The following is a 27,826-nucleotide window of genomic DNA, read 5'->3' as shown; positions in this document are numbered from 1 at the left end:
GATTGGTCCTTGATTAATAAACATCTAACCCATTGCCTTCATCTATTTAAAGCCTTTCCAGCTATGCAGGAAATCTAAGGTCTTATTACTCTGGCATAGCCCTTGGCCTAAAGCATTAAGGTAGGACTTTAATGGAGGAGCATTTTAATAAATCTCCACAGTATAGCAAACTCATTGTTATAGTTTTGTTAATTTTAGTTTTTAAGGATGTCAGAGCTATATGGTAATTTCTTACTTTACCTTTGATATTTTTCCATATGAATCAAAGTTAGCAAACTTTTAAATTTCTCAGGAGCTGAAGTTTATTTCTCTGTAGCTTCTTGGGACTCCAGAGGTTCTATCTTTCAGTTGTTGATGCTTTGTTTTTTATATAAATTGTTCCTACAACTGAAATAGAAGTAAGATTTATTTTTATTCTTCAGAGTAATGGTACTACTTAAACTTATTTTTTTTAAAAGTAATTACTACTGCTGCTACTACTACTAACTGATATATTTATAAGCTAGCTAGCTAACTAGAACATTTATTAAGTGCTGTGTTCAGGCACTGTGGAAGGTGCTAGGCGTACAAATAAAAGCTTACCAGACTGTCCCTGCCTTCAAGGAGCTTTCATTCTAATGGAGGAAGATAATGCATAATGGAGAAGGAGAAACCAGGGTGTCAGAGATGGAGCTGTTGGGGAAGAGCTGTGGAGAGCTGGTAATGAGAAAGATATGGCCAAAGCTATCCTATCAAAGCCTAGACAGGTTGAAGGGATGAAGACCAGTTTTCTAGTGGGGAGGGAGCTGAGGTGATTGGCTTGAGTGGACACTCTAGGGCTAGAGATAGCACATTTTAAATAAGTTATTTCATTTGATCTTCTCAACAACCCTGTGAGGTAGGTAGAGCAGGTGTTGTTATGCCCATTTTATAGATGAAGAAATTGAGGCTCAGAGAAGTTGTTACTATCAGACAGTATAGGGCAGAACAGGGTTTCAAACCACTGGCTTATGAGTCCAAACCCAGCAGTATCGAATATTGTCATTCACTTGTTTTCAATCATGTCCGAATCTTCGTGACTCTATTTTGGGTTTTCTTGACAAAAATACTGGAATGGTTTGCTATTATCTTTTCCAGCTCATTGTTCTTTTCCAGCTCATTGTTATTTTCCAGCTCATCTATAAGATGAAGAAACTGAGGCTAATAGGGTTAAATGACTAGGGTCACACAGCTAGTAAGTGTTTGAACTCAGGAAGATGAGTCTCCCTGACTTCAGGCCCAGTACTCTATCCACTGCGTTACCTAGCTGCCCATTTACTGATTACATAATCACATCTACTAGCCTTGTTTAGTCAGTCATTCTTTTCCACCTTTTTGTTCTGCTGTGAGTATTTTTATTAATCTCTGCTTTGTTAGACGTAACCTTTGGTTCTTTTTCTTCTAGTAGCTAAATTACCAGAAGGATGAAATGTGGAAACATTCATCTTTCTAGCAACATTTTACTGAACATTCAGTAATTCTGCACTGCTAGTTGACATATTTTATTCAGTTTTCCTTGGCAGTTGTGGGGGAACATGCAAATTCCTGTCTTGCTTCATCCCACTTTACTAGACGTGTCAATGGATTGAAGCTACAGTAAAGGAACTTAGAAAATAGTCATTGTTCTTGAGAAGCTGAACAAGTTGCTGGCCCAGACATCTTCTACAGAGAATGTCCCAAAGGCAAAACAGAATGAAGTAACAAGTGTTTTATAGGGATGCATGTCTACACAGTGGCTGTAATTTGTGAAATTTGTTTGTTGTTCATTTACTCACTACTCTCTGATCAACAAATACTAATGAAGTAAATAATAGAACTAAAACTAGGAATTTACTAAATAATCTTACATGGCTCTAGCTTTTTTTTTTTTAAATACTGTTGAGCACATAACGGATGCTTTGTAAAGGTCTTCATATGTAAAGTCTACTCTTTGAAACTAAAAAAGCTGGTATCTGGTGGGGCAGCAGGTGAAGAGGAAGAAGAGTGCAATGTACTTTGATTCTTAAAGTAGGGTATGATTTGTTCTAACAAAAACCTTTTCATTTCAGTTTAAAGGATTTGATCCCAACCAGCTAAGTGTAGCTACATTACTCTTTGAGGGGGATCGAGAGAAGGTTCTTCAACATGAAAAACAAGTGTATGATATAGCCGCCAAATTTGGGTATGACTTTTTAAAATGTCTATAATTCTTTGAGAAAAATGTATTAATGTAAAACAGAAGTTAAAAATAAAATTACCTCCCTTTAACCTCTCTAACATACATAAATTGGTTTATTTTATCCTGTTTGTGTTACTGAATTTGTGGTTATACAGTAATGTATTTTGAAGGACAGGATATTTAGCTATTACTTCATGAGCTTTATTGGTTTTACAGAAAGTCGAACTGTTCTGTTGAGTCTGTTTATCTGACATAGCATTTTAAACGTTTTTCCTTAAGTCTTTAAATTAGTGTTTGTTTTTACAGTGTATGTATATCTAAAAGAAGCAGCATAATGTGCCATATGGAAGGAGAGGTTCATATCGTTAGGTTAATATTTAGTGGACAGTATTGACAATAACATATGAATAAAGCAAGCTATTAGTATGTTTTTAAAAGGAAATTGTGTTTAATCAAAGGCATTTGATAAATTATCTATAATCCACCCCCTGTCACTGATGGTTTTATGTTGGTCCAAAGAAACAGAAAACATTTCACTTCTGTAACAGGCTGAGTAATGATAGGGTGGTTTCTCTCTGTCTGGTTTGATGGATTACAAGACTGATCAATGAAAACCATAGTGAAAATGTCATTTGTCCCAGCAGCATTTTTTTTCTGTCCTACTTTAAAACATAAACCGACCCCGTTTTCCAGAAACTATTGTTTACTGTTGAGTATACATTGATGTTTGTAATCCGTTTCCCAGTAAGTTCTTCATGTATCTTTATATGACTAGAACTTAATCTTTAGAAATATACAGTGTACTTCTATTCAGTTCAGAATAATCTTTGTAAATATTTATTGTCCTCTGTATTTTGCTTTGTATCACAGAAGGCACATTAGTATTTGGTATGGAAACAAAGGTCTCAGAATACCCTGCTTTATGTATTTTTTTAATATATGTATTGAATAGACTTTTACTTTTTATTGCTAGGATTAAGGGGATTGAGTGGTAAAAGTATAGTGTTCTTGAGGAAGTGATCTTAACCAAGGCCAAGTTTTTAAAGTAGTGTTTGTTATTATGCTGGTCTTACATATTGCAAATTAATTTTTTTGCCCTATTTTGAAATTAGCAAGTATACTTTTTATCAGGGAAAAAATGTGGTTCAATAGGCTCTAATTTTTCTCCTCTTCCGTTCTCCCCACTTTTTTTTTTTTTTTTTTTGCTGCTCCATTTCCTCATTGGAAAAAGCCACTGAGTGCTGGTTGAATTAACTAAAAAGATAATTTCTCCAGAAAGAAGAGAAAGTTTAGTGACTAAATGGTGGGACTGGGTTTTAGTTGTTCTTGCAGTTTTTTGCTGAGATTTGATGTAACCATTGGCAAGGGATTTAACCATTCTGTGTCCAATTCCTTATCTTTAAAAATTTTTTGTTTGGGTTCGTTGTTTTGATCTTAAGTCAAATACTTCATATTTATTAACTGAGAATCAAAAATGAAATTCTAATTTTAGATAGCATACAACTAATTTAGGCTAAAATACTAAGACTGTAAAACCTTTACAAATTGAAATTCCTTATAAAACATTTAAGTTAGAATTTATGTAGTTGAAACTTAAAAATTCTGTGCTGTGAATCCTAGAATATATTACTGTGATATTGAAGTTAATGTACATAGAATTGAATTGTTTTACCAGTGCTGGGGGACCAGAGTACTGTTGCTCTGTGATTTGAATGCAGTTCCTGTTAGCTACCACCTTATGGTGGTGTTTTCTTATAATGTGACTTAAAATCATTGATTTTGTTTCTGCAATCTGCTTTGGCAATGCTGATCATAAATATTTCAAGGCACAGCCCTTTTTGTAGGGCATGGTTTATTTTTATTTAAATATTACCGTGGAGCTAGATTACTATGACTGATGCTTATCTCTCCCCATCCCTTCTCCTTGCTTTGGGATGGAAGTGGGAACAGTTAAGATCTAACTTATTTGGTCTCCAGGAAAGGAAGGGATAAGGGCAGCTATAATCAAGAGCTCTGTGCTCTCATAATGTCTCAGTATCTTTTTTTCTTTCTTTTTTTTTTTTTAAAGGCAATTGGGGTTAAGTGACTTACCCAGGGTCACACAGCTAGTAAGTGTCAAGTGTTTGGTCTGAGGCCAGATTTGAACTCAGGTTCTCCTGACTTCAGGGCCAGTGCTCTATCCACTGTACCACCTAGCTGCCCCTTGTCTCAGTATCTTTTGCCCGTAACCAAGCAACCTCTCAGTTCTAAGTGTTAGGGAAGTAATCCAACAAACTTCTGTGGGTGACCTGGGCTTCCAGTTAATCAAATAGTTAATTATGGATGCTTAATCTCCTGTGGGATCTTTGGCTACCTATGCTTTCTACCCTTTTCCAGTTCTAGAACTATAATCAAATGAATATCCTCATTGCTACTTAAAAGTGTTTGTCAGTTTGCTCCCCTATAGAGCCACTCACCATCTCTTTGATCTCCCAAACTAAAACAGCCCTCCTAGGTCACTACTTTTCTGTTATGTTTTCTTTCTGATTAGAATATAAACTACTTGAGGGCAGAAACTGTCTCTCTTTTTGCAGTTGTATGCCCAATGCTTAGCATGATATTTGGTGCACAAAAAAAAAATTTGCAGGAAAAGGATTTTTCATTCATTCTTTGATTCCTACATTCACATAGATTGCCATTATGGAATGAAATGAAGTTTCACAGTTTTCTTCTTTTCTTATCCCTCTGGTCCCCAGACAAGTACGCAGTGCTTTGTGAGTGTTTTTCCAAAGAGCTTTAAGAAACTGTAGGAGAATATGTAGGCTTAAAAGTAATAAGCATTGGGAAATTACATTGTTATGGAAAAGCTACAAAAACCTGCTAGTAATAGTTGCTGTCGATAATTTTCAAAATGTGAATGTCAGTGTTAAAAGGAAATTTCTTCGTTCAGGCTTTCGGTCTGATTAATGGGGCAAAACTCAGGACTGAGAGAATTAAAAGGAGTTTATTACAATATATCAAGGTAGCAACACATTGATAGGCTAATCACGGGGGATCAGTAAGGGATTCAAGATGGAGCCAGCTTTTATTGATAACTTTCACAATGAGATAAAGACAATTCAGATAGGTCCACATCAGCAAAAGAGGATGGACCATTGCACCTCAGCATCTCCCCAGGTGCCCTTAGGGGGAAGGCTAGCAGGTAGGAATAAATTGCAGGTAAGAGAAAGGTTGCAGACTAGATGATTCCTCCCCAACAGAGTTTCCCCCAGCACTGATTGACAAGCAGGGCTAGAAACAATGGGTCACTGAGTTAGCATAATTTTCAATAGCCGTAGGCCAGATCTTAACGTCTAGTCTTGACCTTCTTGTAGTTTTGCGATGTAGGCTTACCCAGCTCTTCCCATATCTTTCTTATTTTTATGTTGGGTTGTCTTTTTTCTTCTTCTCTTTTCTTCTTAGTAGGAGAATAAGAGATAATGGGTGCTAATGTGGATCATTTGGCCCCACAAAGATTCAAATGAAATTACTTGAATTTAAGAGCTAATTCCATACTTCTTACTTTAATTCAGTTTAATGAAGCCTTTACACAGTCAAATCATCAGGTCATTCCCTGACAAGTGAAGGGCTGAAAATATAGGTAGTTTCCCTCCTTAAGCTTTACGTGTTAAAAGGTTATTAGACTCACTTTTCTATTGCTGCTTATTTTATCAGAGGTTTTACCTGTCACTCTAGGATACCTATGGGCTAAATGATCTGCTTTCTTGTGACATCCTTCTCTTTTAGCAGCCATCTGCCTATGACCGTTTTTGATCCTTCCCATCATGAGTAGTCATTCTCCAGCCTCCCCACCCCACCAAGTTACTTTCTATTTGTTTTGTCTGTTTTTTGTCTGTACCTAAAATATGCATGTTATTTTTCCTGTTAGAATCCAACCTCTTTGAGGACGGGGACGTTTCATGTTTGTCTCTGTATCCCTGTACCTAGCATAGTGCCTAATACCTAGTAGGCACTTAACTAAATGATTATTGGTTGGTTTATGATGTTCCATAGCTCGGGTGTTTTATCTTGTTCGTTTTGGAAACTGAGTCAGTATAGATATTGGAGTTGGTTTGAGGCAGCACAGAAATCTTTTCCATTGTTCATAACCTGATGGAGGACCCATAGGAATTAAAAACTCTGTTCTCCTTCCTACTTCCCCACTTCTTTCACCAACTGACCCCAGAAATGATTGATTTAATTATGTAAAAGCAGTAATTATTTTTATTTATGTGAGTCTTACTATTTATGATTAATTGCCATGAAAACTAGTAATGATTCTATGTATTACTCAATACAAAACATTGTTTTAAGTTTTAATTTCAGCGCTAAAAGTTGTTCCCATGTGTTTGAAGGGAGTGCACACAAACACACACACACAATGAAGAGAGAATGTGTTCTAGGCAAGGAGGGCCTGGAAGGGTGGGGCAAAAGCATGGAAATAGAGGTAGAGTTTTGTGTGTAAGAGATGGGAAGAAGCCAGTTTGACTTACCTCAAGTTTGCCGGAGAAAGAATAATGTGTAACGAATCTAGAAAGGTAGTTTAGAATGAAGTTGTAGAACTCTTTATGTGCCAGATAGAGATGTTTGTTATTGGTCCTAGTGATAATAAGGAGCCATCTGATCAGTGTAGTGACATTGTCGTTCCTGTGCTTTGGGAGTATGACTTTGATGGCTGTGTGGAGGAGGACTAGTCATGAGGAAGAGGACTAACTAGACAACAGTCCAGGTCAGAGATGAGGAGGGCCTAAACCAGAGAGGTTGGCCATGTAGGTGGGGAGATAGAGGTGGGTAGACACAGTGGGTATTTTGGAGGTAAAATGGGTTGACTTGTCAAGTGGTTGGATAAATGAAGTGAGGGAGAGTGAGGCATGAGGAAGCAAACCTGAATGCCTACAAGGATAAACCATCAAGAGAAAAAAGAAAGTTTGTAATGCGAGTGTACTTGTGAGGAAAAAAAAGTGAATTAAGTTTAAGATGGGATCGCTGGTGGTGTGGGGCTGGAGAGCAGGAGACCCAGGCTAGACCTTTCTCCAGTTGAGGAAGCTCGAGCGTAGAGAAAAAGACTTGCCCGTGGTTGTTAAGTGAGAGAGTTAAGATAAAGTAGCCCAAGAGCCCTTTCACAGTATCAGCATTTTTTTCATTGTGCAAATAAAAACTACACTAAATTGAGGGGGTTTTGTCTTCTCTTTTTGACATAGGATCTACTTGCTTATACAAGAGACAGAAAAAGTATTTGTACAGTTAGTTGTAGGAAATGAATTATAACCAAATTTTAAAAAAACATTCAATGCGCATCCTTATTTTATCATGGCATTCAGAACCTTCCTTTGTCATTGTATTTATAATAGTAGCATCTGACCTTATGTTGTCTTGTGTTTTGTCTGTACATTGCTTTGTAGGCTTTCATGCAGTGTTTAATGTACATGTTTGCCTACCCACAAAAGACTATATAAACTATTTAAACACGGGACAGTATTTTTGCTTCTTTTTTACTGCCTAAAGTACCTAGTGCTCTATGCATAGGTGGTCAGTGATTACCTGATGAATGAATAAATGTATGTGGGGTCCTTAGATGATCAATATTTGTATATGGATAACTTGAGTACTAAAAAATAATTATGTAAGATAGTGATTAGGTAGGCTCCTTGTTCTTCATTCATTTTTTTCCCTTTGCTGACTTAAAATAAAAATCTATTTCTAAAAGTAGGGTTGGGGAAAAGGATTAGTAAGGCCAAAGTAGTCTGTTCAGCCTTACTGTTTTTTATGAATTTGTTACTTATGGGAATGGAGAAGAGGTTGAAATTAATGACTAAAAATAAGATCTAAAAGTTTACCAATAAACTTCCATGCATCATGCTCGATTCCTCTGACTCACTGCTAGACTAGAAGTTGTAGAGGAGGCACAGATTTGTGTTGAGAAAGCAAGTTTCCTCACTGTGGGGGTTTCTTATATTAGTAAAATAATAGATCAGGCCATAAATATATAAATAATGATATATAGTTCATTTTTAAAATGCATATGAATAATTTCCTCTTGCAGTGGTTTGGCAGCTGGAGAAGACAACGGACAGAGAGGTTATTTGCTGACTTATGTCATAGCATATCTTCGGGTAAGTCACCTTTCGTTGATCTGTTGCCTGTTGTAAAATCCACCTCTCCTCAACCCCCCAATCACTCACTGTAGCTTATGCAGTAATGCAACTGAGGTATAGCACTTTTTTCCCTAACTTTTGATGAAAGTTATTCTTTACTTTCATTTTCCTCTGTTTTTGAGCTTCTTATTTTTCATATTGGTTATCATTATGGTTCAGTTTTAAATAGAAGGTTCTGCAGATCATTGTTTAACAAATTATCTTATTGTACCTAGCTAACCTAATCCTTTAACCTATTTTAAATATATTAAATACTGTCTTAAAATTATCTATTAAAAATGGACACTGGCATATTTCAGGTTAAAAATTGGAATCATTTGTGACTAACTTAAAACTGTCTTGGGAATGTTGATAAAAAGCTTGTAAATGAAAATGATTAATGGAAGGCATAATTTTTAGTGAATATCTGAATGGATAATGAGAGTGTCTTCCTTTCTTAGTGACGCGTTATGAATGTATTAAACTTTGTTTTTAAGAATAATTTTATATGTTCTCATACTATTTATGCAAACAAGAAATTGGTTATCTCATGATGAGTCTAATATTTTGTCATAAAGCTACCCTGATTCATAGTACAGGGAGATTTATTATTCTGAACTCAGGAGTGTAATTAGTGTTCTTCTCTTTCAGATTGCAACTTTAACAACAGTTCTCTAGTTGATTTACCCTTTCAGTGATTGCTGACCATGAGATTAATATTGCTTCCGTGGGAATAAAGACATTTCACCTGTTCTGATTTTTTTTTTTAATTGCATGCTTTTTTTCTTTTGGGTCTTGCCACTTGTATGGTAGCTGCTGTGAATTATTTGCAATGCCCTACTATCTCATGCTTCGTATTGATTTCTCTTGAACTTTTGGTCAGAATATTGTCCTTGATCCCTGTTTTCTTTGTGTAGCAGTCAGTCTCTTTCTAATCTGTTTTTCTTTAGGAAAGTCCTTGCAGAAAAAAGGCTTTCTCTTCTTTTCCTAAATTGCTCTAAAATCAACCCCTTTGATTATTTTTTTTTTCCTTTTCCAAATATTTGTTTTTCAGTGTGATGCCTTAGATTTTTTTTTAAATGTTGGGGGGGTAGTGTTGCTTTTTTGTTGTTTTGCGACTTAAAACTAGGAAATATAAAACTTCTTTTCAAGTAGTTATTATTTCTCACCTACCATTTCCTTTCATTTTATTGGTGTTTTTCTAAGAGTGACAGACTTCATATACATGAGTCACCACTAAAATAACTAGAAGTTGTTTGACTTAAAGGTTGATCTTTTGCTATAGGATTTTTGGTCATGAAATTATGCTTTTAATTTTTTGTGATTTTCTATATCCTTTGTTATGGATTTCTGTTTCCTCAATGTCTCATTAACCCTGTTAACTTGGAGACTGTGCTGTAACTTGTTTGTATGAATGCTTGGCTCTGGATAAATATTTTTTCTTTTATGTCTTGATTTGTTTTTGTTTTATTTTTTTTAACTCAGCAAGATTTCTTTCTTTAGTTCTGGGGCTATAATGAACTTTTAACAGTTTTTATTTTACAATAATTCTTATATGTAACTTAAAGAATTTTTAAAATTAATTTATAAACAGCTAAAATTTTGCTTTTTTCAGAACTCTAACATTTTTTTCTAACTTTTCACTTTTCTATTTCAAAAGCTTTGAGGGAAATATTCAATACTGTTTTCTTTAACTGTATGAGGAAACTCATACTATCTTAATTGTTCTCTTATAATCATATACCCTAAGAACTAAGTAATAGCTAGCAGTCAGTTTGAAGTATGTAAATTTTATTAAAGTCATGCGATTAAGGAAGAAAAAACCCCCCAAATTTTTCTTCACTTTGCAACATAGAAATTGATTATCTATTGAAGGTGTATAATAGTTTTGCATCAGAAAAATGAGGTCAGTTTCTTAAGTACAGTTAAATCATAACCTCCATCTCCATTGACTTTCCTTTTTCTGTCTTCTCTCCACATTTTAAACTTTGTGTGATCTTTAAGCCTTGGCTTGATTGGTTTTTTAAGCAAATTTAGTATTTTCATATAGTGATGGATTCAAAGTCCTGGAAACTGAAACCATTATACCAATAAAATAGGTACAGCTGAGATATGTTAACAGTAGTCTAAGCTTCAAATGACCTCATCCTTTTCATCTGCTAGAGGGATGCCAGCTAGTGTTCCAGTAGTGTGGCCGCTTGGCTGCTGGGACTTGGATTAAGACGGCTCAGTGGTTTTCCAGAGATCACAAAATTTGTGTGTTTCCCAGTGCTATAATGGCATAGATAGTAACAAGTAGCCTACAATTAGAACTAGGCCTATGGCATAAATTACAGGTGATTAATATTCTTTTTTTTTTTTCTTTAAACGTGTGTGTTAACAGGACCTGGGCTTGGAATTCTATATATTAGGAGAATCCTTTGAGACTTCTGCTCCTTGGGATAGGTAAAATCTTAAAATGCCTTAAAAGTAAATCATGCATTTGAATACATTTGTAAAGGTCTTGTCAGAATTGTTGAAGATTATATGATGTGTCTTAGTCATAGTCTTCAGGATTTTAGTTTCCTAATTAAAGAAATTAGTTTCAAAAACTTTTCTACAGTTGTAGGTAGAGATTGCAGAGGTATGAAGAATCCAAGAAATGAGGAATTTTTAATTCTTTCAATGATATCAAGATTTTGGGAGCTAATGGTTAGTCAGAACTTGTAGAAAAATCTTACCTTTAGATATAATTTTTGCGTGTACGTATTTTTTGTTTCTTAGCAGTCTTTTGAAAGCTTCAAAATAAGATCCTTCAAATAATTTATGTAACTTTAATAATTTAGAGTCCCTACAAGATAGCTTATGACGCAGCTAGGTGGTTCAGTGGATAGAGCTGTGAGCCTGGAGTCAGGAAGACCTGAGCTCAAATCTGGCCTGAGACACTTAGTAACTGTGTGTCCCTGAGGAAGTCACTTAGCCTCTGTTTACCTTAATCCACCGGAGAAGGAAATGGTAAACCACTCCAGTATCTTTGCCAAGAAAATCCCATGGACAGCATTGGCGTGCTGTGGTCTGTGGGGTCACAAAGAATTGGATACAACTGAACGATTGAACAACAGTAACAACAGAAGACAGTTTAATGCATCTTACTTGCTACTGTGCTTAAGGAGGTGAGGGAGGCGACTCAGCTACTGAATAAATACAAATAGTTCATTTATCAAATTCTAGAACTTTAGTCTAGAATTTACCATGTGACCTTTGGGTAAGTCACTTTAGCTTTCTGAGCCTCAGTTTTCTGTGTGTTAACGTGACCTGGACTTGGAAATACTGTGTATTTTATACTTATATATAAATTGTTCTTCTCTGTGTTAGGTTTGCCGATATTTCCTTTTCCTTCTGGCTTTATATAATTTCTATCTTTCTAGCTCTGATTCTATAATAAATAGTATCTCAATTTTTAGTAGTTTAACTTTATATATATAAGAAAGGGAGTTTTGTGAAATAAGGATGGAAAGGTAAGTTGGAGTCAGATTTTTGTAGAGAGTTGTAATAGCCAAAACATTTGAAAATATATTCTTTTTAACCTATATTTTGATAGTATAACTAATAGAATTTCTTTTTTTTTTTAATCTAATGTTTCCCTTTGGGCGTTATTTTTGGAAAGTCATTTAGCTTCTCTGTATCTGTTTCCTTGCCTGTACAATATGTTATTATGAGGATTAAAAAAAAAACCAAAACTCCTTTTGGTTTCTTGGTACTGCAGATATACAGTATTATCTTCAAAATGTGAATTAAGGATTGGAAGAAGCATTGTATTGCAGTGAAAAGAGTGCTTGCTCGGCTTGCCATTAGAGGACCAAGCTTAGCCTTGCTTTTTACTACTTAGATGACTTGGGACAGGTCACATCACCTCTCTAGGTGTCATGACCCTCCTCTGTAAAATCAGAGCATTGGATTAGATGACCTCTTAAAATCTGTTCTAGTTCCAAGTCTGTGAACATATAATCCTGTCATTTTGTTGACTCGGAATAAAAACCCAGTATTATACTTTTTAAGTATAACTTTAGTGGAAAACTTTGATATAAGTATAAAAAAACCAAGTAAATATACTTCTTTGTTACTAATAGAAACAGAAGATTTCACCAGAGATGAGAATGAATTCATCCTTGACAAGCAGTTAGGGTAGATAAATGGCACTCTTATACATTAGATATTTTTTGGCTCCTTATTAGTGGCTTTAATTTTTAAAAACTTGAGAAAATAATCTGAAATAGTTAAAATGAGGTTGTTGGATTATTTGTGGATTATGATTGTATTTTAATCAGGGAATCAGAGAGTTGGAAGAAACTTCAAAAGTGTCCAACTCATACCTGTCTGAAAGTCCCTTCTACAATACAGAAGACTATAGCTAGCTAGTCTTTTCTTGAGGATCTTCAGTGAAGTGAAACAGCCTGTTCCACTTTTGGATAGCTCTAGTATTTAGGGGGCTTTTTCTTATACCTAGCCTAAACCTGCTTCTTTAAACTCATTCCTTCTATTTTTGTCCTGGAGGCCTCTTCCAGGTGATAATCCTTTCAGATATTAGAGAAAGATACAAATCCCAAGCAGCTCATATGCAAAGCACAGAATTTACATAATGTACTTTCTTTTATCCTCACAGCCCCTCTGTGAGATAGGTACTACAAGCAAGTAAACACTACAGGAAACATTACAAAGGTTTTATTGTGTTCAAGAGTACAGTAGTAAGGAGCTGCTGGCCTTGTAGTACAGTGAAAACTGTCTTAGATATGGAGGCAGAGGACCTGCCTTTGTCCCTGGTTCCATGTAGTCAAACCCCTCAGTCCCTTTGGGACTTTGCTTCCCAATCTGTAAAATGAGGTAGATGGACTGAAAAACTCGGGTTCCTGTCCATGCTCAATTTATTTTCTCCTTTTTAACTGAGAGGTACTATCTTAGTTCTTTTTCTTTCTTCTTTTTTTAGAGACTTTACCCTGTTCATTTCCTTATGACATCCACAGCCAGGAAGGGGAGATTTTCTTCTTCCCTTTGTTACCACCCTGGGTTTTTCCCTACATGTGATGATCACATTCTTCCTTTCAGGATTATTGCTCTGTTCCTTCACTAGAGGCAGTGGGGTGGAAAAAGAACACTGCTAGTCTTGGACCTAGGTTTAAATCTTTACTTTTCCATATATTGACATTGGGATCTCAGTAAGTCAGTTAACATTTGACAAGCACCCATGGTGAACCAGGAACCATACTAAGCTATGGGGATACAAAAAAAGGCAAAAGACAGTCCCTGCCCTTGAGGAGGCCATAATCAAATGGGGAGACAAGACATCAAAAGAAGCTATAAAGAGATCGGAGGGAAGGGTTATCAGCAAGGGGCATGATGATGTCTAGAGGAGTGTAGACTGGTGAGAAATGAAGAGATGGTTGGCCAGGGCACCCTTCTTAAATGGAGGGTCTGGGAGGAGCTCTCCCCATCCACAGATGGAGGCCTGAGGAGGTGTGCTTGTGTCATGGGGGAACATAATGTTGTAGGAGGATGAGGTTCCTGGGCAGCACAGTAAAGCCCACAAGAGCCGAGCCAAAGAGGGAATTAGGAGTTGGCTCGCCTCAATTTCTCCATCTATAAAACGAGGATAATACTGCCTATTCTATTTAGCTCACAGATTTGATATGCAAAAAAAAAAAAACTGTGTAAACCTGTATCTACAGGGGGAATTGCTATCACCATCATTAGTCTTAATTTATTATTGTTGTTAGTTGATCCATGTTGCTGGATATGTCCCTTAATCCTGCTCCTCAGTATTAATGATCCTTTTTCTATCGACTTAGACCCTCAGAGGCTCCTGTTGTTGTTGTTGAATCATTTCAGTCATGTCCAACTCTTGGTGACCATATTTGGGATTTTCTTGGCAAAGATACTGGAATGAGTTGCCATTTCTTTCTCTGCCTCATTTTACAGATGAGGGACTGAGGTAGACAGGTGACTTGCCCAGGGTCACACAGCTAGTTAAGTGTCTGAGGCTGGATTTGAACAAAGGAATATGAGTCTTCTGCCTCCAGGCCTGGCATCCTATCCACTGCATTACCTAGCTGCTCCTTGAGATCATATAGTCTAATCCATTTGTTTTATAGTTGAGTAACCTTTGAGAAATGAATTTTCTTTACTCGTGAGTTGCCCATTGGATCCCAGTCCTCCTGATTCCCAGATTAGTGTTCTGCCCTGCACATGCATCCTTGAAGTAAGAGGCAACAACGTGTATTTTGAATTAGAGGATCTGTATTAAAATTTTGATCTGCTAGTTACATGACTTTGAGCTAGTTACATGACTCTGGCCTCAGTTCCCCATCTGTAAAATGAAGGAATTGGACTAGATTAATTCAATTCAGACTAAATGTTATCTTTTTTTTTTCTATTCAATTTAGAATCTTTACAAAATTCTTGTGGCTCTTAAGTCAAATACTTGACTTGTTAGGGTGTTTTCCATCCAGGGTCGAGTCATTGTTAAAGAGGGAGTGGGAGTGGGGAGAAGTGAGTTATAGATGACTTCTACAGGCCATCTATAGGGAAGTGGGAAGCAAGATTTTTATTTGCAGGTAAAACAAAGCATGTAGCTTTCTTAAGTATACGTTATAACTTTGAACAATACATTAATGTCTAATTAACCAGAAAGGTTGGTTCACTCTTTAAGTGGGTATTTTTCTCTGTATTGAACAGTAGGTGTCCAATCTTGATGTTAAACTATTAGAATTTAAAAATCAATATAATTATTAGTAGGATTATTTTTTTTAAGTAAAGGAAAATTCCTTAGAATTCTTTGTAAACTAGAATAAAATGAATATTGACATGTGACTTTTACGTAATTCACTGGCTATGTGACCATGGCCAAACCATTTAAACTCTGAACCTCAAGTTTCTTTAGCTGTAAAATGAGGATAATAATACCTGGAGTAGTGCTTACCTTGAAGGATTGTAGTGAAGATCATATCATGTAATGTACAAAAAACAGTTGTCAGATCTTAAGGTGATGCACAAATATTATCCATTCTTTTTTATAGTCAAAGAGGATAGAATTTTGTTACTTTTGAAGTAATTAATATAGAGCTCATTTTTAAAAAAACATTGTTTTTTTTTCTGTATTGTCCTTGCCTCAAAATGGGAGATTGGATTAAAACCTAAAGACCACAATGCAACTTCTACCACAAGGCTTTAAGATTATTTTTGAAATTAAAAGTTTTGACTTATTTTTTATCTATGTGGTTTATTATAATGCTTTAGTTCCACATATGTTTTAAGAAGGTTATTTTGGTAGCTCTGTGTAGAATTAATTGGAGAGAGACTCAAAGTGTATAGACCAATTAGAAAGGCTATTGCAGTAGTTAAAGATCTAAGTGGCGAGAATGAGACAGATGTGAGAGATGTTGATGAGATAGAATTGATCAAGGCTTGGCAACTAATAGGAGGGAGAGTGAAGAGCCAGGGATGATTCAAGATTGCAAACATGGGTGTCTGGAAGGATAGTAGTGCCCCCAACAGAGATAGCAAAATTAGAAGTGTGAGATTTGGGGGAGGTGAAGGGGGATGAGTTCCTTTGGAAAATGATAAGTTTGATGTGCCATTGAGACATTGAGGTAAAGATTTCTAACAGGCAGTTGGCAATGCATGACTGAAGTTCAGGAGAGAGAATTTGAGGCTAGTATAGATTTGGAAGTTGAAAGCTGGGTTATAAGAGGTTAAGGAGAGAGTGAGATGAGAGAAAGTGGAGGTACCTGTTTTAGATGGCCATTTTGAAGAGTTTAGCTACAAAGGGCAGAAGTGATACAGGATGATATGGGAGTAGAAGATCAAGTTAGGGATTTTTTTCAAGATGGAATAGAAAAGGGCCTGTTTGTAGGCACGTTGGAAAATGAGCCAGTAGACAGGGAGAAATTGAAAAGAGTGAAAGAGTGGAAATGACAGAGGGAACATTCTGTTTGGAACAGATGAGATGGAATTGGGATCCTTTGAGCAGGTATAGAGGTTAGCCTTGGTCAGGAGTAAGGCCACTTCATCATGTGAGACCAGCAAAGGAGGGGATAGTGGTAGAAAGCTCCTGAGTGATGAAGAAGAGGGGAGAAATTTCATGGTGAATGGCCTCAATTTTTTCTGCAAAATATGAGAGAAGGTTCTCAGCCGAGAGTGGGGAAGGAAGGAATGGGAGGTTTGATGAGGGATGAAAAGGTTTGGAAGAGCTGCTGTGGAATGTGGGCTAGTGAATTAACAAGGGAGGTATAGAAGGATTGCCTAGTGCAGTGAGGGCCCAGTTGAGGTTGTGTAATGTAAATTTGTAGTGGACCCAGTCAGAATGGTTTTATGATTTTCTCCACCTTTGTTCAGTAGCACTTGAATAGGGATGAGAGCATTGAATGCTGGGAACAATCCAAGACTGAGGCTTGGCAGAGTGTAATTGGTGATATGATAAGGGGTCTAATAAGGTGAGAGGGGAAGACTGTGTATAGTTGAATTGGTTCACCAAGGAATCAAGATGGGGGAAAGATAAGAGAGGGGCTACAGCAGAGAAGATTGTCTGGGGAAAGAATAAGGGGAGTTAAAGGGTTTTTCTATTATGATGCAGGTGAATAGTAAGATTTTGTAAAGGAAGACAGAGGGGGATGTGAAAAGCCAATAGGTTATGATTGGATAAGGGAATTTTGGAATTTTTGAATATGGAGATGGTACATTTGTGGGTGATAGCAAGATCAAGGGTATCCAAACAGAATAGTAGTATTTTCTATGAGAATTCATGAGAGAAGTCTTTTTTTTAAATTAGTACTCAAAATACAGAATTGCATTTTATTATAAAAATGTGTTATTGTTTTTTTAAACAATGTTCTTGCCGGTTTCTCATGTTAGGAAAGCTAGCATAGGAATGAATATGTATGGTGCACATTATAGAATTAGAGTGAATACTTTGTACTTGGAGTTGTCAGAGAATGACTTCTTGTCACCAGTCAGTATATGCATTTATTAAGTACCTATTATGTGCCAGGCACGGAGCTCAGCACTGGGGATAAAGAAAGACAAAAGACAATCCCTTCTCTCACAGAAGTCACAATCTAATGGGGAAGACATGCAAACAACTATGTACACTCTATATACAGGATAAATAGGAAATGTTCAACAGAAGGAAGACACTAGAATGAAGAGAGATTTGAGAAAGGTTCCTGTAAAGGGTGGGATTTTAGCTGGGACGTGAAGGAAGTCAAGAGGTAGAGATGATGAGGAAGAGCATTCTAGGCATGGGTGACAGAGAAAATGCCCCAAGGTGAGAGGATAGAGTGTCTTATTTGAGGGACAGCAAAGAGGGCAGTGCCACTGGATTGAAGAGTAAATGGAGAGATGCAAGGGGTAAGAAAACTTTTAGCTCATCAGATACTCTGGTTAATGGTTAAGAGATAATTGCCACATATGCTAAATAGATTGCCAAATTTCAAAGAGCTATGATACAAATACTTAAAAGAAGACAATGAAAAGGTGAAAAACGGGAAAAAAAATCTCTCAAGATTTCTATAAAATACTTGTTCTCTGCATTGATAACCATGAAGTTCTCACATTTGGACTGTAGAATCACAGTTCCCAATCTGTGTACCTAATGAAGATTTAGAAATTATACTAAAGAAAATAGAAATGGGAAGAAGGAACAAAATTATACATAGGGTGTTCTTGCTGGAACCAACACAGTTTTCAAGATATATGAAAGTGAGTAAGATATCAAACATTTGGAAAAGTGGTGAACCTTATCACCACATAGGCAAATGAGAAAATATTGGAACTAGGACCAGTATACCTACTATCCCATCCCTACAAAATTTTATGAGGATAATTTTCATGTCTATTGAAGGTATCCTCAGTGAAGTTACGACAACGAAACAGGAAGGCTTTTTAAATCTACACCTGACTACATTTTCACTGTTATACAATTACCTAAGGGTTGATAGAAAATACAAGATGGCACTGTGCTTATTTTTTTGTTGACTATAAAATGTATTTCTCTCTCTCCCTGTCTCTTTCTCTCTGTCTCTATCTGTCTCTGTCTCTCTGTCTCTGTCTCTCTCTCACACACACACACACACACACACACACACACATCAAATCATACTGCTTGAAAGTTGTAACTACAGATGACTTTGAACAAGCCTTAGATTATTAAAAGTGAATAAAGTATAAAACAGGGAACTACACGCATGCCACAAATTTTTGCTGCTACAGCTATTATTATTTGTCCTTTCTTCTCAAAGAGGACCGTGACATCAGACAGATGATGCCATGACATGCAAGTGAATAGGATTTGAGTGAGGGAGGGCTGTGCAAAGTCACCAGCCACACTTTCTCCTCTGTAGCCATCTGAATGCAGTGGTCAGTTACCGATCAGGACTACTGGAGATGGCCCTGGATGTATATACAGTACAAAGTCCAAATGGGAGAGGGATTTCCTGTAGATGGTGAGGTCTTCTCAGTAATCCTGTATGTAGATGACATTTTGCTGATGGCATCCAACCTTAGAACATTTTGGAACATCAAAGTGAAATCCACAGGAGTTCAAAAGGGTTTGTTCAGCCTAATTATCCATATTTAAAAAAAAAAAGTAAGCAGATGAAGAATGACTTGCTCAGACTTTGATACACAGTTGAGAGGACAACTCATATAGCTTGTTCTATCAGTATACAGGTTTTGGACCTATATACTGAGAATGCACAGTGAACTAGGCCTAGAATTAAGTAAGAGGTGGAGAGTGAACTATATACTGCCTCTTAGAAACTGCAATGCTTTTAATGACTCTAAGCTTCTAGAAACAAAGGTCCACATTTTTAACATATTTTTCTAGTATTTTTCTAGTGATATTGTGGTGGTTGTTTTGAAGAATTACAGCTGAGTGTCACTCAAGGACGGTGAAAAGGTGGGGATAAATAGGCTGTAATATATTACTGGTCAGTCAGGAAGCCCAGACCCCTTTTCTAGTAAGCCCAGTGAAAAATTGCACAGGAGAAAGTATAGACAGATAGATAGATAGGAAGATAGGAAGACAGGAAAAGGAAGTGGGCTAGTCATATAGTAAGAATGAGGAATAACCAGTGGAGACCCTTGGTTCTTTTTTGTTTCTCCAAAATGTCAAGAGATCTAGACAATTTCCCATTTTCCCCAGAAACAAATTTGTAGGAGTACATGAGCAAGAGTTGTACAGAATGATAGGAATGATAGCTTGAAATCTGTACCATTGAAGGAATTACTTGGCATTGATACAATCAGATCCATCAAAGTGTAACATAATACAATATGCTTAACAAAATTATGTTGAATGTAATTTTTCTTTCCTTGATTAAGAAAGTTATGTCAGGAACTTATAGTATCTTAGGATTATCATGGTATAGAGTTCTGCTAAAGAGATTTCCAGTTGAAAGCTTGCAAGCTTAATCATCTTTTATGTGAATTTCTGCCATTTATTAGAAAACTTAAGATTTTTCTGTAATTATGCTTCTTTTCAGGGTTATAGATCTCTGTAGAAATGTAAAGGAAAGAATAGCAAGAGAGTGCAAAGAGAAAGGTGTCCAGTTTGCGCCTCTTTCTACATGCAGGTAAGTTTTTCTTATTTTTTAATCCTTTTGTCTAGCCAGTCAATTCAGTATTATTTTTGCCAGTGGAAGGGAAGCATAATTTGCCCCTCTGTGTAGGGCCCTCAGTGCCACTTTGCTTGGCATGCTTTCCTACCTCGACTACCACTCATTCAGTTCAGGACCAGGATGTCTTATTGTTGCTTTGGCGCTAAACTTCCTGGACAGCAAAATGGGGCTGTAGCCCAGGTTTGTAATATAATAGTAGCAAGAAATCTTGCCATTGAGGTCAGGGCCATGATTTTGTCCTCTTCCTGACAGTGAGAACAGTTCTCATACTATAGATAGTAACTGGAAGTTGACCATGCAGCCAACAGAAATTTTTTTCTTTGCAGATATCCACCTGTTAACCATTTAATCATTTGTTGATTAAATGAATGGGGGTAAGGGATGGAATATGGGAAGAATGTTTCAGACAAAAATTAATTAGTGAACTTGCCTTTTTGGTTCAACTTATAAGTTGTAAAAGTGGCATTGTAAGTTAATCTTGTCAGTGGTAGAGAAAAACTACTATTGTACTCACTTAGCCTTCTGACATTTATTTTCTGTGTTACCCACCAGGCAACCAAGTATAACAAGATTGATTTGAGCATTTGACCTCTCTAAAAAGTCATAGCATTGAGTGGCATGGAGAGTGAATGGAAAGCAGGTCAGACTTTGAGAAAAGGATCTTATGATAAATGAAATGGTAGTACTTTGACACTTAAAAACCCATTGAAACATCCTGCATGTGTAACTTCCTAGTGTATTTCATTTAATTATTCTTTTTATTCATTTGAAGTGAAAAGGCCACATACATAGCAAAATGATCTTCAAACTATTGTTCAGCTTCCTATCTCCAGTCCAGTGCTAATGAATCATTAAAACATTGATTCTCAATGAGTTTTTTCCTAGTGGTGAGTACTAGATATACAAGGGAAAATACCCATTTGTTAGGGCTTTCTAGGTTTTTTATTTTGTTTTGTGGTATGGTAATTTGCATGTATTTGCAATGTGGTGTTTTATATTTGTTATTCTGGAAGTAATTTCACTATTTTTAGGATTTTTTTTGTATCTGCCACATTCTTTTTCTTTTTATTCTCTTTTACAGGCTAATTGTTACTGTAATAAATATTTATACATTGAGTTTTATATATACATATATATCCAGACATAGTATATATGTATATCAGTATGTTATATGTTTGTTAAGAGAGTAATATGTGAAATGAGAGGTTGGAGAGCTGGCTTCTAAGACAGGAAGGCCTGGGTTCAAGTCCTATCTCCTATGTGCACTAGTAATGTGATTCTGGGCAGGTCATTTGACCAAAGTGCCCTAGGCAACTCTATAAGGCTTTTAGGTTAAGTAATAGTTACTGTTTTGTTCAGTGACAGGTGCTTCCTCACCAGGAGTTCCCTGTGCCATTGAAATCATAGGTGTGGACCAAAAGTGATAAAGGCAGAAAGTAGAGAGAGGGACCTAACTGATGTAGAGGTTTGAATGCAAGACCTGCACATTTGACCTGCATTTAAAGGGTTTTGAGTTAGGGAAATAACAAAAACTATTTTTTGGAAAATTGATCTGGTGAAATCATGTAGGCTGAATGGATGGGGACAGAGATGAGATGCAAGGCCACCAGGAAGAAATCTGTTGCAGTCAAGCAAGGTTAAAGTAATGATAGTCTGGACTGAGTTGCTGGCAGTGGGAATGAGAGAGGAAAGAGAAGGACATGGGAGATATTTGAAGGGAGAATTCATAGGTCCTTGTTCCTATGGATAAAGGAAAGGGAAGAGCCATAGATGACCCCTGAATTATTTGAGCCCAAGTCACTGGGAGAATGCTAATATTATCAATGGAAATAGAGGGCTTGATAGAGGGGCAAAAGAATATAATTTAATAAGTATTTTTTGAGCATCTATTGTGTCATTTTTTGTATAAAAATATTCTCAGTAACTTTGGAAGGATAGCTTTTTGATAAACTATTTTTTCTAATTTTCAGTTAAATGCAAAAAAATCATTATTTTCCCTCCTACTACAATTTCACTTTTAAAAATACCAATTGAGGCTCTTACACGATTATCATGAAAATAGACTGACATAAGAGGATGATGGCATTGCCTTCGTACCTCTTGTGGTGTTTTAAATGAGTATTTTATCCTCAATGTATGTTAAAAGTTCTGGGAGCTCTTCTTAAATTTTACTTTCACAAGAGACTTAATTAATAAATACCCTTCAAACCCTAGGTTGTTAGTACTGCTTTATTTTGATATTGAAAATAACTTAAATATTAAGGTTCATCCATCATATCTAGTAATCCATATTTTTCATATCCTTATTAAAACTTTAGAAAACTTTGACAGTTGAGATTGACAGCTTTTATTTCAGGGTATATTTTTTCTACAATTCTTTTTGCCTTTTTTTTTCCCCAAAGAGCGACTGAGATTTTACCTGGCAAGAAAAAATATCTCCCTATCCCTGTACCCATAAAAAAATTAAAATAGAAAAAAAAGAAAATTGCAGCAAGTTTTAATATATTCAGAATGCCTGGAAATGAAATGGTTAAGTTAATTAGGTGTCTGGTTGATAATAGTAAAATGTACTTATTTAATACTAAATGAAATAGCTTAATTTGAACTTAAATAAGTCAGAAGGTACTTTTAGATTTTGCAGTGCCTCACTGAATCCATGCTTACTGTCTGTGGTTATTTTAACTTATTGGTGTTCATTTTTTAACCATGGTTGGTTTATTTTGTTGAACAACATTGTGATATAATGAAAAGAGAGCATTCTCTATAATTATACACCCAAATGTATATATGTATTTGGGGACAAGCTTTGTAAAACTCTTTAAAAAAAGATAAAACAAATTTACCATAAAAATCCCACTATAGAAGAAAGGCAATAATTTAATTGTGGGCTCTATTTTCAGTGTATAACGATTCATATGTTTTGTTCATCATTTTATCAAAAGCCATCTTCTGTATTTGAATGCAAATTACCACTCGATGGACTTTTTTCCCTCTTAAAGTTTTATGGCATAGAATTCTTGGTTAGCGAATACACTCATTCAGAACTTATAGTTGATATATCGGAGGTCACAGATCTTTTTGAAATTAAAGAATAGCCTTTGATTTTTGGCAGCCATTATGTCAACTTTTCCAGTTGATTTGGAGACTTTTCATCATGCTTTGAGGTGCTCAAACGTGTTGTGAACTGAATTGGCTGTTGAAATAACCAAAAATTCAAGATTGACTTCTTTATCATCAGGTATTTTCTATCATGTGAACATGATCTTTGGCCACTGATATTATCAAAAGCTTGAAACAACCCAGTGTAAAATTTCATCACCCATTTATCTATTGAAAATTGAACGCAGTGTATTGTATAAAGTCCAAGTCCACTAGGCTTTGCAGCAAAGTCTGAGTTTTTTAGATAATGAAAGTATTTGAATAGCTTAATCATAGGTATCTTCAGTTTCTTTTATGTATTTAATATAGGTACGTGTCAAATAGGGATATTATAACTGAATTAATCTGTATGTACTTTATATCAGTTACTTCAGATTTTGTTTAAGTTCAGTGACTTCTGATAGAAATTAGTGTCCTTCCCTTCGCCTTCCCTCTCCTATACCTCCAAAGGGAAGAGAAACCCAATTGTTGGTACTATCTCTACCATTTGTCTTATACTTTATAAATTTTTGCTTAAAAATTTATAAATTCAGTGGATCTTTTTGATGAGTGAATTAACATTAGAAAAAGGCACAGCTGGCAAATTGGCAGCAGCAGAAGAAATTAAGCATTGTTGAATAGCTTATTTCTTCTGTTGCAAGGCACCTAACATTTGGCCTGAAAGACCATTAAAATTTTAGATTGGATTCTATTTGTGTTATGTAGTAAAAGGGGTATTTCCTCTGTATTTGTTACTTCTGCTAAATTGAATTCGTTGCAGGAACCTTGCTAATTGGGTTTGCAGATTTGAGTATGATTACCTTTGCTTTCATTTAAACTCCTCAGCTAATTACATTTGCATAGCCAGGGTGACTTGTGCTTTATAAAAGATAGGAAGATAATGAGATTTGTTAGACAAATATTTAATTTCTTTTGTACCCAAAAAAAAAGTCATTTGACATTTAAAGGCTAATCTGTGTGTACTAAATCATGATGCAGTTGATATGTTCGTTTCAAAGTGCTTCATAGCCTATTTTAATCAGTAAAGTCAAAGCAGGCCTAAAGATGATGGAAATGAATAGATTAGTTATGCTACACATAGTCTGATAGATGGTTTTAGTCATTCCTAAAATTTAGACCTAAAATTCTTATTCTAAATTTTGTACTTCATGTGGAGAGTTGAAGTTACCACCACATTCTTTTTCTCTTGGACATGTCACTTTATGTCTGTCTCCATTCTCTTTATCACCATGCGTGGGTTCATTCCATAGCTACCTAACTAGTTTACCTTCAGTCTCTCCCTGTTTTAGGCTATCCTACATACTATTGTCTGATTAATCTCCCTAAATTACTTTTTTTTCCCTCACATCACTCCCTTACTTAAGTGTTTACAATGACTCTTCCTTTAATCAAGACCAAACTGCCCAGCTTGGAATTTAGACTCTGCAGTAATTGAGCCTATTTTACTTACTCAACCTTATTTTGTGTGAGTGTATGTTTCTCAACGTGGAATCTCCTAGTCCATTTAGTTTGGCCTTTATTGTCTCACAGAACAAACTCATGTCTGTTTTTGCTCCTTCTGTGATGCACTTCTCTTTTTCTGGCATTACTTTTCCTCTCTGCTAAGCCAACACAGTTTTAAACTGACTTAAAGATCCAACTCAAGGCAACTTCTCCATGAATCTTTTCCTGTCAGCCCACAACAGTCTTTTCCTTCTTTGAAGTGTAGCTACTGCTGCAGATTCTCACCCTTCATTTTATATAACCTAGGATTGCCTTCTGTTGTTATTTTGTGTCCAATTAAATTATAAACTCCTTAAGAGCAGGGGCAAGGTCTAAAAGACCCATAGCTGTTACTTAAAAAGTACTTGTTAGCTAGTCCATTAAACTTATCAAGAAGGCATTTTTCTCTTCCTTGGACCAATTAGGCTTCTTTTAATATTTGTCAAAATTAAAAGTACCAGGTTCTATTTTTGTTCATTGCCTATGAATAAAAACTCTTTTATCTACTTTTCAGAAAGACTAGTAAAAGTTCAAACAGTCTAATCTTTTTGTAATTCTCCAAGAAATAAAAGTATGATAAAATTTATGAAAACTTTATACTAGAAATTATGTCAACGCTTCAAGAGTCTTGCAGCTCCTTTGTGATTCTTTTTCATGCCCTTCTAGGTTGAAGGCCTTCATCTGGGTCTTTTAAAACTGGGGGTATGTGGTGGGTAATACCATTTCAGCACATAGGATATCCATCATTCAACCAAGTTTTATTAAACATGTAATGTGTGCCAGTTACTGTCCAAAGTGCTGGGGATACAATGAGCAAAAACATTTTAATGCAGGAGATAACATATGAACCAATACATACAAGAGGAATATAAAGTAGATGGAAGGTGATCTTAGAATGGTGGTCACCTGGGAATACCAGGAAGTGCCTTTTAGAGGAAGTAGTACTTGAGTTAAGTTGTAAAGGAAGCCTGGGATTCTCAAAGTTGGAAGTTGGAAAAAGAGTATTCCAGGCATAAGGAACATCCATTACAAAGACACTGAGGTGAGAAGAGGAGAGTCATATGTAAGGAATAACTAATAGTCCAAATATGGCTGGATTGTGGAGTTTATAGAAGTGAGTAGAATATAAGAAGACTAGAAAGGTAGGAAGGGACAAGGTTTTGAAGAGTTTAAAATGACAAATAGAACACTTTGAATTTGATCCTGTAGGTTATAGTGAGTCACTGGAATTTATTGAGTAGATAGGTGATGTGGTCAGAACTATGCTTAAGGAAAATCATCAGCTTGGAACTGAATTAAGAATGGGTTGGATTGAGAGATTTGAGTCAGGGAGATTAATTAGAAGGCTATTGGAATAGCCTAGACAAGAGGGAATGAGGACCTGAAGTAGATGCTCTTTGAGTTGAGAGAAAGGGATGTATGCAAGAGAGAATGTAGAGAAAGAAATTATAAGATTTTGCAGTGTTTTGCAAATGTGGGATGAATGACAAAGGGGAATCAAGACCAGAATGGTAAACTTGTATGACTGGAAAGGTGGTGCTCTTGACAATAACAGAAACTTGGGAAAGATAACAAGTTCTTTTTGGGTGTGTTGAGTTTGAGATGAGTATGGGACATCCAATTTGAAATGTTTAATAGGCGCAATTGATGGTATAATACTGTAGATCAGGAGCGAGACTAGGGCTAGATAAGTAGATCTTGGAATCTTCTGAAAAGTGGTGATCAATAGGGGCAGCTGGGTGGCACAGTGAATAGAACACTGGCCCTGGAGTCGGGAGGACTGGAGTTCAAATCCAGCTTCAGACACTTGACACTTAACTAGCTGTGTGTTCTTGGGCAAGTCACTTAACCCCATTGCCTAGCCAAAAAAAAAAAAAAGAGAGAGAGGTAATTAATAATTCATGGAAACCAATGAGACCACCATGTTTAGAGAGAAAAGGAAAAGAGGTTCTAGGGACAGAGCATTGGAATGATTTGGGAGCACTTTGTAGTTAGTGACCTTGATGTAGTAAGCAAAAGAGAATGAGAAGGGCAGTATTACAAAAATCCAGAAAGGAAAACACATCGAAGAGGGAAAAAGTGGTCGAGTGTGAAATGCTACAAAGGGGTCAAAAAAATTGAAGATTGAGAAAAGGCCATTAAACTTTTCAATTAAGAGATCGTTGATAGTTGTGGAGAGAATATTTTTATTTGAATGATGAAATCAGAAGCTAGATTGCAGAGGGTTTTGAAGAAAGTGAGAGAAAAGGATATGGCTAATGCAAAACAACTCTGATTTCATAATTCTCCATTAAAATTATTTTAAATTATTACAAATAAGCGGGTAATTTTGCATTCGGCATCAGCTTCTTCTATTGACATTTAATTTTCTTAATCCTGAAATAGCTAAAAAAAAGACACAGTTTATGTTTATGTTTAGATACATACATTACACATATATATTTTTAATGTTTATAAAATATCTTTAAAGAATGGCAAATACCAATAATTATATCTTGCTTTAAAGCATGGCTTTTCCCAAAGAACTCAAAGCATTTTATATATTCTAAGGTTCCATAAATTGGGAAGGAAAATAGCTTTGAAAAACCGTACCTTGCACAAGTCTTTGTCAGTCATTGTGAGTTTTGCCCATAGATTTTTTTGTTGGTCCCCTGAGCTGTGCCTGGAAAATGGCAGAGCCAATATACTACATTGTGCTTAGCTTTTCTGTTTCTATTTAGGGTTTTTCCTACATGGCTCCATTTTCTTCCTAGCACTTATTATTCCTTTAGGAGGAAAATTTATTTCATGTAAGATTACTCTTTCACCATATAACTGTTTGTCATTGGTAGTTATTTTCTTCCTTTCGCAAGAATACCAATGTGGTGTTTATAGTGTAGATAAGTCTGAATTTTTTAATATCATTCTCATGAGGAAATAATTGCGTATATTTACTTGAATGGAAGAATAGGAAATTGTACAGTGCTCCTTAAGTTGTTGTTAGTTTAACACATTTCTCTCAAGTTATGCACACACTATTCAGTTTTCATGTCATCATTTTGATTATTTAATTAAAAAAAAAAACTTGACTGTGTACCAAATGTATATTCACAGGTATAGCTACTAGTTCATTCCTATTATTTCTGAATAAGAGCAGTAAAAACAACAATGCCACTAATGAAATATAAAGGAAGACTTCTGTTTTATTTTCCAGTATAATCTTTTAACAA

The 27,826-nt window shown here is 35.8% G+C and overlaps 1 protein-coding gene across 1 annotated transcript in view; it reads left to right on the top strand.

Annotated features, from left to right (window-relative positions):
• Positions 1-27,826, top strand: part of AGPS (alkylglycerone phosphate synthase) — a 147,331-nt gene that overhangs the window by 96,151 nt on the left and 23,354 nt on the right. Inside the window, exons 14-17 of the mRNA XM_027865917.1 lie at positions 2,067-2,179; positions 8,238-8,307; positions 10,712-10,773; positions 19,842-19,931. Of these exons, the coding sequence (XP_027721718.1) occupies positions 2,067-2,179; positions 8,238-8,307; positions 10,712-10,773; positions 19,842-19,931 (335 nt within the window). The remainder of the gene's footprint in view (positions 1-2,066; positions 2,180-8,237; positions 8,308-10,711; positions 10,774-19,841; positions 19,932-27,826) is intronic.

This window comes from Vombatus ursinus, unplaced genomic scaffold (genome assembly GCF_900497805.2).
Source record: "Vombatus ursinus unplaced genomic scaffold, bare-nosed wombat genome assembly UNPS02014779.1, whole genome shotgun sequence".
NCBI lineage: Eukaryota > Metazoa > Chordata > Mammalia > Diprotodontia > Vombatidae > Vombatus > Vombatus ursinus.
The sequence above is the reverse complement of the archived record's forward strand: the minus strand, read 5'-3'. Positions and strand labels throughout refer to the sequence as shown.